Source organism: Leptosomus discolor, chromosome 1 (genome assembly GCF_034619465.1).
Source record: "Leptosomus discolor isolate bLepDis1 chromosome 1, bLepDis1.hap2, whole genome shotgun sequence".
In the NCBI taxonomy this organism is placed as follows: domain Eukaryota; kingdom Metazoa; phylum Chordata; class Aves; order Leptosomiformes; family Leptosomidae; genus Leptosomus; species Leptosomus discolor.
In genome coordinates, this window is record NC_141391.1 from 125,635,723 (window position 1) to 125,650,635 (window position 14,913).

General features: G+C 42.2%; 1 protein-coding gene across 1 annotated transcript; it reads left to right on the forward strand.

The window, feature by feature from the left end:
* The first annotated feature begins 1,136 nt into the window (after window positions 1-1,136).
* Window positions 1,137-14,397, forward strand: TBX19 (T-box transcription factor 19). The gene is made up of 8 exons (XM_086463909.1): window positions 1,137-1,333; window positions 7,043-7,307; window positions 9,177-9,311; window positions 10,088-10,149; window positions 11,259-11,320; window positions 11,981-12,169; window positions 13,039-13,171; window positions 13,957-14,397. Exons 1-8 carry the CDS (start codon window positions 1,137-1,139, stop codon window positions 14,189-14,191), a joined length of 1,278 nt encoding a protein of 425 aa, XP_086320035.1. The 3' UTR covers window positions 14,192-14,397.
* Window positions 14,398-14,913: the final 516 nt, after the last annotated feature.

Here is a 14,913-nt window from a genome sequence, read left to right on the forward strand (position 1 = left end):
AAGTCCCTGACTATGTCATGTCCAACAGACCAGAAATTTCAGAGACATTATTGGAGCTAGATGCATCAGGAGAAATTAGGAACTCAAGTGCCCTGTTATGTGCCAAAGTCGAGTGTTTACGGGTCACTGGTATTCACGTGGCCCCCACTTAACCCTTTAGCATGGAACTGAATCCAGATGTCTCATATCCTTGGCTGAGTGCCGAAATTGTTGGGCTTCTCAGTAAATTGGTGGCTTCTTTGTGGGGGATACGTGCAGTTGGATTAGGCTTGTCGGAGAAGGTCTCAGCCTGAGGTGAGAGGGAATGGCTGTTCTAGGAATGCTGAGGGAGCTTTTGTATTAGATGGACCTTGAGCAGGTCAGCAATGTCAGGCCTCAGGCACTTAGGCTCATACCCAGCCCCAAAAGCGTGGGGTCTGTCTGTGGAAATGCAGCCAGAGGGGAGTTCAGCTGCTTGTAAGGTGCAGCAGGGGTTTTGTGAATGACAGTGGGACCAAGGGATGGGCACAGAGGCATCAACAGTGGAGTGTAGGGATGCTACCTTGTCCTTGTGCATTGAAACCTCAGCGCAGAAGGGTCTCTTACTGTCACATTTTGATTTAGGAACATAGAGTAACGAGGTTAATGCATTTATTCAACATGCCTGGTGGAAATATTTTAAGACTACCTTCTCTGTGTAACTATCTTGACTGATACCAGCTCCTTCAGTTAGAGTCCGCATCAGCGTGAACGCAATTTCCATGCATTGTTTCAGTCTGGAAATGAAACAATTTTCATTAATGGAAACCTGGTTCTCAAGCAGAACAATTAGACCCACTTCAGGTTGAAAAAAGATAAAAGCATGCTAATTTGGATGGAGGACTCTTCTTTCAAGGCAGCCAATTGAGTCATCAGCCTGCCACCCACCTGACCGTCTGACAGGTAATTAGGAGATAGTCCTCTTTTTGTGTGGAGTGTGTGCGTAAACCTCCACACGCTGGTGTCACTGCCCATTGGGACTTCCAGAGGAAAGAGCTAGTCAGTGGAAAAAGAGTGAGGAGAGCACGTTTGTCAGACGGTGCCCAATGAACTGACTTGGGTTTTTATTTAGCTCATTATTTTTGTCTTTTAACAGCTACCTGAAGTTTCTGGCAGTCATGGCAGACCTGGGTTGCAAAAAACCCAGCGACTGCACTGTCTCCAGGCTACTCAGCGTGGTGGAGAGTGAACTCCGGGCTGGGAGAGACAAAGGCGACCCCACTGAGAAACAGCTCCAGGTTGTCTTAGAGGATGCGACGCTCTGGCAGAGATTCAGGGAAGTCACTAATGAGATGATCGTGACCAAGAATGGCAGGTGAGTGATCTGCTCAGCACTGTGGGCTAAGTGTAGGTGACAGCCAGGGGGGCTAAGTGGTTTAATAATAAACTGTGTGTGCAGACTTGAAAGAACTGCAATGAGCACATGAATGTTTTATCACTGCAGCCTCACAGTCCCCTAAAACAAGCATAGGAACCGAATGGAGTGTCCCCGCTCCTTTTTGGTCACTGCTAAACCATTCCTGCTTGTGAAATGTGCTGGAGAAATAATATTGATGGATTTAAGGTTGCACAAAAAGGAACTTTTGCAAGGGAATAGATGGTATCTCTCAAAACCTTTTGAATGACTTCTTGTACTAATAATCATCAGCCTTTATTAGCAACTCCTTACCTGTAGACCCCAAATTATTGTACAGAAGCAGGGTTGGTGGTGTTATCCCCAGCTGCAGTTCCTGTCTCTCTGGCCTTGGGTATTAACAGCCTGTACAAGCAGTCTGGACTAGAACGGAGTACAATAAAACTGGCATGTATGTGCAGTCTGGATTGCGTGGTCCCGCAATGGTATGGCTCCAGAGTTGTTGCTGTGCCCTTAGAAACAAGTGCAGAGTGTTGGTTAACACACACAGTTTTAGAAAGACAAAATATCATGGTGTAAATGGATCACATATCTTACTGTTTGGGGAACACAGAAAGGCATAGGAAAAGAGTGCAAAACCCAGCGGGAAGGATACTAATTCTGAATCAGACACTGGCTAGAAGGAGGCTCTCCACAGAGGTTCTGCTGTGAACTGGGCTGACAGCAGAGTCCAGCCCGTTATAGACAGGCAACTGCTAGAAAAAGGTTCACTGGTACAGCGGTACTAAGGTTTTTATTTAATGTACCCTTGCCACCCCTCTGCCGTCCCCCCTCACCCACCCAACATGCGCATGTTTCTTTTGTGAGACCTCTCAGGAGATCCACATAGGAGAGAGGAATTAAGAGATGGAGAGAAAGATTTACTCATGTGATGTGACTTAGGTTAATTTTGCACACTTTCATTTAGCAGAATTTGTGGACAATATTACTGTAGCTTGACAAAGGGACATAGGTGAAAACAGTTAAAAGGAAAAATCTAGTCTGTTGGCTCAGCAAGGTTATTCTGTTGAAAGAACAGCTACCTTCCCAAAATACCAGCTCTTGGTGTAACACTGCCTATTGCCATTCTGATTCCTCCTATTAACCTATAGGGATAGAAATCTTCTGCTGATGTTCTCTTTACACCAAGAAGCTGCTTTAGCTTCATTTAAATTGTTTTACAAACAGTTGTTAGGGTACAGCAAACTTCTGAGTGGACTTTGACTTAGTGCACGGTAGCTTAAACTGACTCCTTAGCAGTGTAAGTGGCCAAAAATGAGGTAAGATAGATGTGCCTCAAATTAATTAAATAGGTACAAAGAATCGCACCTTACCAACAGGGTTTTTTCAGTTTCTTTCCTCTCAGCCAATATAAATCATGATTGCATGGTGACACTAGCTTTCTCTAAAATGTCTAGGTGAGTGCATAGATAAAATCTTTTGATGATGATGATAAGGGAATCTTTTGTTATTTGAATATGTCTGGTTACTTTTTATTTTGTTGTGTAAGCTGCCTTATTTTTCTTTATTCTAACTTACACACTCCTTATCAGCTTGATCCTGGTTTTCCTAAAGCCAATGACAGCTCTAGTAAGGTCAGTGGGGGCAGGAATATGTTCTTTATGATCAAACTACAGCAATCTCAAATTAAAAAATTATAAAAGTATGTCATGCTGTAATCTGCATAAATCCTTTTAACAAAGCATAGCATCAAGGACTATGAAAAAGGATCGCTTGCATTTCTGAAAGTATCTTCCATAACAAACACATCAGCACACCGAAACAAGGAAATACAGACAGCGGCCTGCAGCAAAGCGCTCTGAACAACTCCACGCTATTCAAAAGGAGACAAACTTGACACAGTTTCCTACAAGTGCTGAGTTTTTTTCAGGTTCAAGATTCTTCAGTGGTTGCCTCCAGAGGGATTCTCAAAAGAAAAAATATTGATCTAATTCTCCTGCTGCTTAAATCAGTAGAACTAAGTCAGTCACTCTTGCTGAAGGGTATATGAATGCTTTTGAAAACTGTGTTCTACTATTAATGAGAACAGCCAGTCCGAACTTGTGCGTGTGAAAACTAAGACAGTTTGTGCAGACACATTGTTAGCAGAACTCAGAAATTAAACCGAAACCTGAAACAGGAGCATCCCAGAGAATGAAAGGCTGATTGATTAGTGATCCTCAAGTGTCAAATTCTGGCATGTACAAGTCTATCTGCTGTGATCGAGTCATCTCTAATTGGTACCGAGGGTCCCAAGATGTCATAATTAGATTAACCAACTTCAGTGTTAATACATAGATATGTCTCCATTGCTGTATTGTACTTCATTAAAATAATTACCTGCCATAGCAATATGCCTAAGTACACAGGGAAGATAGATGTATTCTGAACAGGGCAGACATCAGGGAAATTAAACCACATGCTATATCACAAAATTCATCCCAATGGGTGCAGCTGATACGGTGGGAATCAGTCTCGTATTTACTCAGACTTGTATTCAATTGGCATTTCAGTATCAGACGCTCTGTTTTCTGATAGAGCAGGTTTTCTCTCAGTGTTTATACCATATCAGCTATGCAGTATCCTGAGACTTTGCAATCCACTTTATTGCCTGGAGGTGGGAAGGTGCCACTGTTCCCCTCTGCATATGAAGAGAATACACAGTGGATCAATGTGGGCAAACGTGAGTTGGGGGAAAGAAGCCCTTTCCAGGCTTAAATGCTAAAGCAACTTTACTGGTTACCACACATTCAAGTTTGATATCAAACATCTTCCCGCTCAAGTTCTGTACTGTAGAGTAATTGTAGCAGATCTGCTCTGAATAAATTGAAAAGGCTGAAGTGCTTGGCTATTGGAGTAATGGAGGCCACGTGTGTACCTACCTGATCATTGAAACAAACATTCTGACTGAAACAAATCTGGAGGAATCATCATTTGCCATGCTAAAATTCAGACAAATGTGATTTTAACAGTAAAGCCACCTAATCAGCAGAACAAGTGAGGTGGTAAGTTTTCCATTGTTAGAACCTCTACTGTCAAGAGGATTAATTGTGTGTGAAGCAGGTTAACGCAGGGAAGTGCTATAATCTCTGTGATACAGGAGGTTAGAGTTGATGAGGACTGTATTCTCTTGTGGCATTAGTCTACAGGTATTTTGGGGATAAACTTGAGCCTTTCAAGTATGAATGGCAGAGAAGTCTGCATCGTGGGCAGGGGAATTAACAACCTGTATGTAACACAAATAATTCTGAGAAATCTAGTGAAATAAAATTTCTGTGTTGATGAATTTCCCCCTCCACTTCAATGTCAGCTGAATATCTGTGTTACTTCGAAGACTAACTGTATGGGGTCTGGGGGGTGCAGAGCAATGCATCCACACTTTTTATTACATCCCAGTTTGATAGCTGGTGCCTCCTGGTCAGAAAGACACATTAAATGTAGCGTATAAATCCTTGGCTAAGCTTCTACTTAGTTAGAAGGATCACGGCTCAATATATCTTTCTTAATGTGGCACTGGCCCTACATCACCAAGTATTTATAATAGATGAAAAATCTCAAATTTCTCAAATCCTGTCTTTTCCTGTCAGCAGAAGGTGCTGAATGTATACAGCAAGAACTATATAAAGGCATCCAGAGAGGTAGGTGGTGAGTGGGATGTCATAGGAGATTGTTAGCGATCTGCAGTTGGGTGTCACTGCAGGGGGAGAGACTTTTGGTGTCCCTTGAGAGAGCCTGGAGTTTCAGTTCCCTTCTTGTGTATTTTGGACATCTTGCACTGCTGCCTACCTAAGCCTAGAGAGCTACCTTACTTTAGCCCTGTGGCCACGGACCTCAGGCAATTGCTGTGGTTGCTTGGTGTAACCAGTCTCTCTGTACCCATAGAGAAATGGAGCTTGAAGATTCATTGGTCTGTGCATACAACGTGGCATGGCAAAACGCAGTTGCCAGGAGAGGTCAGTACAGAGGTGTCTGGGGCAGGGAGGCCTCTGACTCGTACAAGAATAATGTAGGAGGTGATCCTAACAGCTGTAATAATCCTCCACAGTAATGACATGTATGCCTTGACAAGCTAAGAAACTTAATTAATAGGATACCCTTGTTGGGAGACTCCTTTGTTCTGCTGACCATGAATTTTTCCCAGTTCCTGAAACTGTTGGAGCCCTACTAACTCTATTGCTGCAGACTTTCAGGCACTGAGATGCCAATTCAGAGCTGTGTGGTAGGGATCACAAATACTGGGACAGACAGAAAACTACTGAAATTCTAGCTGTGAGCTGCTGCAAATCTCATTTACAAAAGAAAAAAAAATAATTAAAAGGGGATTAAGAAAAGGTGGCATTGGACCTTTAAGCACAAAAGGAGCATTTTCCCAAAACTAAACCAAGGCAGGATTTCAGTTTTAAATGCACAAGATGGTGGGAAGGCTGGATGATAGAAGTTTAGAGCTTAGTAAAGGGTAACGTTCCGTTTAAGGTGGAACTAAAAGCCAAAGAGTCTGATCAAGCTGATGAGGCCAGGGAATATGGAAGGATGGCACCAAATTACTGGGAAAACTGCCAAGTGCAAGGTCTAACGGCAAGGATTGTAATCAGACTTCTCAAACTGGAGATGTATATAATAGTAGTGGGATACTAGAGGATAGTAAATACTTGCACTTAAAGGGAGAAAACACATTTCAGCTAAATACAGACCTTTTAATATATTGCTGTAATAAGAATTCAGGATGTATTTTGAAGGAAAATAATGAAATATGTGGAATACCATGGAAAATGAGACTAAAAAGCATTTTATTAAATTTAAGTCATGACAGACTAACCTGACACAATCCTGATAAGGTAAAGAAGTATTTTTAGACAAGGAAAATGTAGCAGACTTATTATGATACTTAGAATAATGCTACCTGGAAACCATTACTCAAGTCGGAGATGTTGGGGATTAACACAAGAACCATGGGAAATGACAGAGGGAAGTGACTGACTTTGCTCACAAAGATTAAAGAATGTGACCATCCCTTCAAAGGAAGGGGAAAACCCCTTTTGTATAGAGTAGTGTGGCCAATAAATCTAATGAGTCTGGCGAGTACCTGCCTAGGATTATGTCCTGATTGCTGGAGATTGCAAGGTGATTTCAGAGGATATATCCAGAGCCAAAGTGGGACTTGGCCACTGGATGGAGTATGGTAGCATGTGTTGGGGGGAATCTAAGCACCAAAGAAGTGCACTTCGTAATAGAATTCTGTGGTTAATGTAGTGAATCTGAGGTTCACCTCCACCTTCTCAGCTATTTTCAACACTTTTCAATCCTGTTCATGCCTTCTTGTCCCACACCTAAGGATGCATTTGGCATGTCCAGATCCCATGGACTCTGCTGACACTATACACAGTTCATTATATTCATTACTCTTGGCATGATCAAGACCTCAGTGCCCTACTTGAGAGATAACATGATTTCTTAAAAATTATTTAAATAAAATGAAGGGTTAAACTTTGAGAGACTTCTTCAGCTAGATGAAGGGAGGGAAGATGTTGTTTACATTGACTTAATTTGTGAGCATCTGGTCACAAACACACTGAGGAGAATCTTTCAAAGCCAGTTTCCAGTGGTGCCTCCCTTTTTTTGTTTCCTGGCCAGGCGGATGTTCCCTGTTTTGAAGATCAGCGTGTCAGGCTTGGACCCAAACGCCATGTATTCCTTCCTGTTGGACTTTGCCCCGACTGATGGCCACCGCTGGAAGTACGTCAATGGAGAATGGGTGCCAGCTGGGAAACCAGAGCCACCAAACCACAGCTGCGTCTACATCCACCCAGACTCTCCCAACTTTGGGGCCCATTGGATGAAAGCTGCCATTTCCTTCAGCAAAGTCAAACTTACCAACAAGCTCAATGGAAGTGGGCAGGTATGGCCTGATGTTTCCCTGTACACCTCTTGGCTTCAATTGCAAGCACCTACCAATCAAGAAATATCAAGGGTGCATTTATGTAATTATAGAGGCCCTTACAGGCCTCTTCACCCACAGATGCCAATTATTCTCTGGAGGCCAAATGTAAACAGGAATAAACAGGCCTTAATTGGCGCTTTCAGATTTTAATGGACTTCTTGATGTTAAGAGAGACAGAGTGCTGTGGTTTACTTAATCATCAGGGGGCTTTTCAGAGTTGGTCTTGTGTGCCGGGGATTTTTACATAGGACTTCAGAGAAGGGGGAAAAAATGGTCACAGGTATTAGGTTTTTGTTGTGTTCCCCCATGTTGTTTGGTGTAAGTGGAATGTTGGCAGGAGTCAGATAGCAGAATAAAAGGCTGCTCCTAAATGAAATAATTACTATGTCTGCTTCTGCATCATGATAATTATCAATATTCTATTGAATCAGCTTTGGCCTTTGGAAAGAAACCACATGTACCAGAAATAAGTGACTTTCTCTTTGAACCCCTTAAAAATGCAAACAGGAAAATTAGTTTTGTTTTGTATTTTATTTTCGATGATGCATCTAAAGGTAAAATGTTGCACAAGACCTTTTGTTTGCTTGTTTGTTTTGTACAAAACTCCTACATTGGATGATACTTGTCAGCCCAGAATCAGTTTCTTTCATGTAAATATTACACGTTCGCTATCTGTTATTTCCATTAGGTTTGTGAGGTACCTCCATAAGCCTGGTACCCTCATTAGGCAGGAAATTATCTCCATTTTTACAGACTGGAGAACAAAAAGATGACCTGACTTTTCCTAAGTCACATATGGAATCAGCACACGAGACTTATTGTGGAGCATAGAATGGGATCTGAATTTGCAAATTCTTGTCCTGCATCCAGGACATCAGAAAAGTTGCAGGCCTCAGAAAAGTATGCATGGGAGTAAAAAGGCTACTTGGAGGGTCAAATAGACCCTGGGAAAAAAACAGGGAAACACAATATGTATACATGGTGAAGTGAAGAGGAAAAAAGTAGAAAGCAGGGGAGGAAAAGCCATTTGAGAAACAGAACCCAGGCAAAAGTCACTAAATAGCAGATAACTGCAGTTTCCCTTGTTTTCTTCTGAAATCTTGACAACAGTGTTAAGGTAAACCATGTCCCCACTCTGTGCTTCAGCTTCCCCTTCTGTGGTGTATTAGAAAGTAATAGCTGTCTAGCAGTGCTTTATGCTAATGGCTGTGTTCTTCCATGCATATATGCACACAAGTATGCACACAGCACTTTCCAAAGTACAGATTTTTTAAAAACTTTTTTTTTTTTTTTTCTGTAGAGAGAATTAAGCAATTAATAGACTTCCTGAGAAAGGCATATTGTGGAATCAACACTATTCACACCTTTTAATGCCAGGTTAAGACATCTGCCAATGCTTGTTTAGATACACTTAATGTTGCCCAGAAAGATGACTAGGTGACTGCCTCAGCTCCCTCCCGGCCCTGGTTTCTATGATGGTGATTCTGAGTCTTTCAGATAGTAGAAGCAGGACAGGGATTGCCCCTTAACTGTTTCAACAGCTCTAGTGCAGTGGAAGCCCAATGGTTTGAAGGCCATAGGTGCTAACACAAATACTCACTAACACTGCCATATCACAAGCTTTAAATCCAGGTCCAATGGAGTCTCATTCTGTTCAGTCCTGTGGTTCATCATAAGGGAGGAAGGCACTTGCTTTTCTGCTCTTAGTAATCACTGACTGGGGAGGTTTAGCAGTGACATCTGGTCTATCATGGAGCCAGAGAGAAAGAGCAGCTGTGGGACACTGGAATGGCGTTGGGGTCTGTCTCTCTGTTTTGTTTTCTGCAGATAATGTTGAACTCCCTGCATAAATATGAGCCCCAGGTACACATAGTTCGCGTAGGAGGCCCCCACCGGATGGTGATGAACTGCTCCTTCCCTGAGACACAGTTCATAGCTGTGACTGCCTATCAAAATGAAGAGGTAGGCAGATGCCACACTGTGCTCTTGGTCACCATTGATGAGATTCATTAAAAGCTTATTAACTACAAGATCAGCATGGATAGACTGGTCTTTTTCTTGTTTCCCCGCTGGTTCCATGCAGTGTAATGTTCCACCCAATCTGATAGTCTGTCTTCTCTCTGCAGTGGAACATTGTCTAATCTAGTGTCTGGCTGCAGTACAAAGCCAGGTTTAGCTTAATAGCCTGCCACAGCTATTCCAGACTGGTCCATCTGTCCTGGCATCCCAATCACTAACTGGAAAAAACCCCTACAGTCAAGTCCAACATCTTTCTCCAGCAATGACTGATAGTTATAACAATAACCCTATCTCTCCCCGCTCCTTATAATACATACAGTTGCATGTATCTCTTCCCAACCGCAGAGCTGTAATTAAGGGATGCTTTGGATTGTGACAATTGCTAACTCATGTGCCATATCCCTTAGCTAGTGTTGTTTCAGATCTTAATCATACTTGGTAAGAATTCAGTGTCTAAACTTTCTTGAAAGAGTCTGCCATTCCACAGGATATGCCAGATTGGACCATGCCGTTAGGCTGCCCTAACTGTTCTGATTAGTACACAGCACTCTGCAATGAGCAAAGCTCTCTCCTAACCAGCCCTGGAAAAGATCATGTGTAGGCATTTACTTTTTTAGGCGAACCGAGGCAGTTCCACTTAGATTACTGTGAAAGATGTTCTGTCAAGTTTCTATTCCAAATTGCCTTCACTAACATGCCTTGTTTTCTGTAAACTCAAGATAACAGCTCTCAAAATCAAGTATAATCCCTTTGCCAAAGCCTTCCTGGATGCGAAAGAAAGGTGAGTTCTTTTTTTTTTTTTTTTTCTCCAGTAGCATTGTGCTGCTGATATGTTTAAAATTTCAGTGTCACAATGTGAAAGACAAATTTCATCTTCCTTCCTCGATCTTAAATCCAGAATCACTCCACTGATATTAGTGCAGAAACTCTCTCTATAATTATTACGATAGGGTCTGAAGAGGGTGAATATCCTCTTGGGGATCTTAGGACTTAGCATTGTCTACACAGGAAGCCTGAAATGAGATGGTGTGAACTTCTCCAGTAATGTTATGCACTGCGTATGTTCACTATATTGTACTTGCACTCCAATGAATCCCATAATTTGATAGCTCATGGGGAATAAAAGTTAACTGCAGATGTCAGAAAGCATAACTAAAGTGAAATTGCACTATAACTGTAGCGTAACTACACTGTTATTATTAAATCTGTGTGATAATGTATGATGCATTGATTAAAAGTAACCTGTAGGTTCTAAGTATGTAAGACATTAGAGATGCTTCCACTGGAAATGAATTGTGCTTTACCTTTTCAAGTTTTACTTGCGTCATCCATGCTAATGCAGTAGAGCATCCAAATGATGCATTTCAGTCCTTAATTGTTAATAAATTTTGTTGGGATCTGCTGTATCTTCTGACACATGAAGTGTCCTGCCATGCCTGCAGGGGAATCTGTATTTCTTTCCATTCCCCTCACCACTTAAGAAGCTGCTGTGTCCCAGCATCAGGGCTTCCAGGTGTAGCGGGGGAATGCTGCCTTTGGCTTGCCTGGCTGAGCAGGAGGCAGAGCCCTGCCTTGGTCTGGGCGGGAAGCCAGACTGAGGCCATTGATGCAAGCAGGAATGGTGCCAACAGGTAGATCTAGAATCCCAGGCTCAGCCCCCAAATTTGGCACAAACTTAGGAACATTTTTATGTATGCCATGAAACATAAGTTCCTGCTTCCTTTATGGCAGACTGCAGAAAATTCTACTGCTGCCTAGCAAGTGGTTAAAGAAGATGGATTTCCCTCCTTTTTAACTTGCTTTTCCTTTTTTTACTGAATTGTTCTGGTTTTAACTTTCTTGTGTAATTTCTCAATGAGAAGTTTCACCACTAAGTGTTTTGCTTTTCAGAAACCATCCCAAGGATGCTCCAGAAACAGTCTCTGAAGGTCAACATATGACATATTCTCACTGTAAGGTTTTTGTTCATGTCAGCTGCAAGTTTTGTGTGTTGTGATATAGGTGCTGGGAACCTGGGACTTGCTTAACTAGATCATGCCAGTCATTCACTGAGTCCTGAATTGTGTTCATAGTAAGGGACACTTCAAAAAAAAAAAAAAAAAAAAGATTGAAGAAACCCCACAGTAGGAAATAATGCAACAGTTTCTGCAGAGGGATCATTTTCCTTATGATCCAGCTTTTCAGTATTAAAAAGAATCAAGATGTCTAACATTTTTAGGGCTTTTCCCCCCCTTTTTTTGATTTGTAATGTGAATATTTTTGTTACATATAAAATTACCTTTCATTGGTGAACAGGTGAAAAAATGGGGGGGGGGGGCGGCAGAGGTTGTGTTTGTTTTAATGATAGTCACTTTTTCTTTCGTTTGTTTTTTGATGTTTGTGACATTTTCTGTTACTTGTGTCAGGTCTCGTTTTTAGGGTTGGTTGTTTTGGGTGTTTTAGTGGGTTGGGGGATTTTTTTTTTTGATTGTCAGTTGTTCCATAAACCAGTATCTTGGAATCTGCTTGGTATTTCTGAGGCACACTGATTCTGCAAGAAGTCTGATCACTTTTGTCATTTTATTGCAGTGCTTTTGTGCAATAACAGTTTTCTTCTCTCTTTCCCCTCAAAGTGGGTGGCTGGTTGATTTCCAACCCAGATACGATGTGTGCATCAGGAAGCTCTAATTACCAGTACACTGGACCTCTGCCTCTGCCAGCTCCACATGCTCCCCACAGCTGTGAGCGATATTCAGCACTGCGAGGGCATCGGGCTGCTCCATACCCACCTTCCTACATGCCAAGAAATCATTCACCTACAGGTACAACTGTGGTGCCGCTTGGCTTCCAGGGAACAAACACTCTCTGCCTGCCTGACCCTTGCCTTAGGTTAGCATAAGCATTAAAACATGCAAGAGCGGAGGTTAGGAAAGAGCATGACGAGTCTCTATAACAATCTGCACTGAGCCCTGCATGCACAGAGTATATTTAAGGCAGCAAAATAAGAGGTACAAAGGGCTGGGTGTGCTGTAACTGTTCATTATAAATGAGAGTGAATGATCTTGCTTAAAGTACAGCTCCCAATTGTACAAAAAGAGCGTTGCAAGACTTCTTTCAATGTCATGTCATGAAGCAGTTGTGCTCTCAAGTCAAAGCAGCCCTTAGGAACATGGTAGGAGCTGACTTGAGATGAGGGTATTTTCGTATCGCCAGAAAGTCTTTTGAGCCCCTTTCACTCTCGAGATCTGGGTGCAGAGTTTCAGAAGTTGATTCTACTTTGATTGGAGGAAATTGGTCAGAAATAAGAGTAAGAGTAAAGTAATCTGCTTGCTAATTATAATTTAGCAAGGCATCCTGTTTAATGGAAATACTTAAGCTCAAGTTATAAGAAAATCTGTATCAAAACATTGCCAGTTATATGTCAATTATCATTAATGAAAAGACTGTGTCAGACTTGCAAAAAGGTATGTCCTATGTCTATCATGCTGTACCTTCTCATATATCACACCTGGAATTACAATGGCACCTTGCTACTCTCTTAATAAACACATGAATTTTGTCTTTGGCTAGGAACCTCATGATCAGGTTGCTTCTTCAGGCCTACCCATGTTCTGTTGCCTTAGGACAATGTCTCTGCAATAGTCACTGAGGAGTTGTTTGTTGCTTTTTTTTTTTTTCCCCACTCCCCAAGCTAATTTGTTGGAGAGCTCCAGCAATAATCTTCAGGTATTCCCAGGACATGACAGCTGGACTTTGCCATCTTCTCCACATGCTAATTTGCTCTCGGTGCCACACACGAAGGGAGCTGCCAGCCCTGGACCCAGGTAAGGTTACTGGAAAACTGATGGTATTAGGAGCAGTGAGGCTTGTAGGACCGCCCTGGTGATTTACACTTTGTTCCAAGCTTTAGTCAGAGTCCAGGTTTTGAAACATGTGCTAAGTGCCCAACTCCAGATTCCTGGACAGATCTTTCCAAGGAGCTAATTATTTCCTGCTCTGCAATCAATGGGAACTTCGTTTTACCCCAGCACTGCTGAAAACCAGGAACTTGGAACAGCCACAGAGAACTCTGGTATCTACAATCTGTGAGCGTTTTAAAGCCAAATTATTTTTCTCTATATATTCCTCACTCTTCTCCTGCATGAAATGAGGATCCTACTCCCATGCAGGGATGTAACAATCTAATTAATGTTCTATTGTAAAAATATTGTTAATAGGGTAGTAAACAGTTCCAGGAATGGCTGGAATTTAGACCTAGAGAGTCAATTAATTATCAAGTATTTTCCCTTCTTCTCCCAAAGTAAATGTGTACATTTTTTTCTCTAGTTTAGGTGTCAGGAAATTCAGCTGCAATTCTTTAAAGTTCATAAGCATTCATGAAGAAGATCATTAAATCTTGAAACCTGACGTGTATTTGTACATTTCTCTCCATGCCTCTTTCCAAGGTCACTAGGTCTGATGGCCACTGGTGTTTTTTTACTTAAGATCTCAAGGCTGATTTGGATAGCTGCCTTTTAGCAGATAATACACTTGGCTTTAGTGTGGTAACTCTTGTGCAGGGGAAAATGCTTTGAAATAAGTCATTCAATTTGTACTGCTTTTTTTCCAGCCACTACCCTTGCCTGTGGACAGTGAGCAACAGTGCTGTAAATGTTGCCAACCCAGGAAGCGAGGCAAACAGCAGCCCTTCAAGCATGTTTCTAAGGGGTAACGTCCCTTTACCTACTGCATCATCAGTCCAAATCCCTCGGCAAGGAATGGTGTCTGGCAGCATGGAAACGCAAGGGGAAACCACTCTAGCCAGACTAGCCGACTCTGCGTGGACATCGTCCCACTCCTTTTAATGGACAAGCAGCTCATGCGGGAAGCTCAGCCAAACAAGACCGATGCAAATGGCAAACGATCCCCTAGAATTGCAGCCCAGAGCAGGGATATGGATGCAGAAAAACAACTTCATCAAACGTCACTTTCTGTAACGTACCTCTGGTGTGCCAGAGAAGCCAAAATGCATAATGCAAAGGCAGGAAATGTTATGGGAACAGGGTTATTACTGTAACCTTTATGCGCCATTCAGGATGATGTCCAGAAAGAATCTTCATAGTTAGTTTTACTTCTATATCACATAAAAAATGGTCAGAAACATGGGACTGAGTGAAGCAGACACAGCAGCTGGATGTTCGCATGTCATTTTACAAGTCCCTTCTGTAACTAACGGCCGAGTCCAGGGGAAATGGCGATCAAGTTCACAACTGGAAATTGGAAGGGACAGCGCTGCTTTAAAGGATATCTGAGTCTGTCACACGAATGTTTTCACAATACCTGAAACTAAACCCTTGAGGGGATGAAATTAGTCTGACACTCTAATACCACCTGCATACAGTATTTTCTGTTCCCTTCCCTTCTCCAGCTCCTGTTTGCTGTTTGTGTGCTATAGAGATAATGGACACACTCAAGCTGAGAAAGTGGCTGTATTGTAGCAGCAGGGTGAAGGGCATCTAGTTTAGGATTTATGGTCTGATGTGGCAGTCTTTGAAATGAAAAGTTCCAATGTTTTCTATATGTGCTA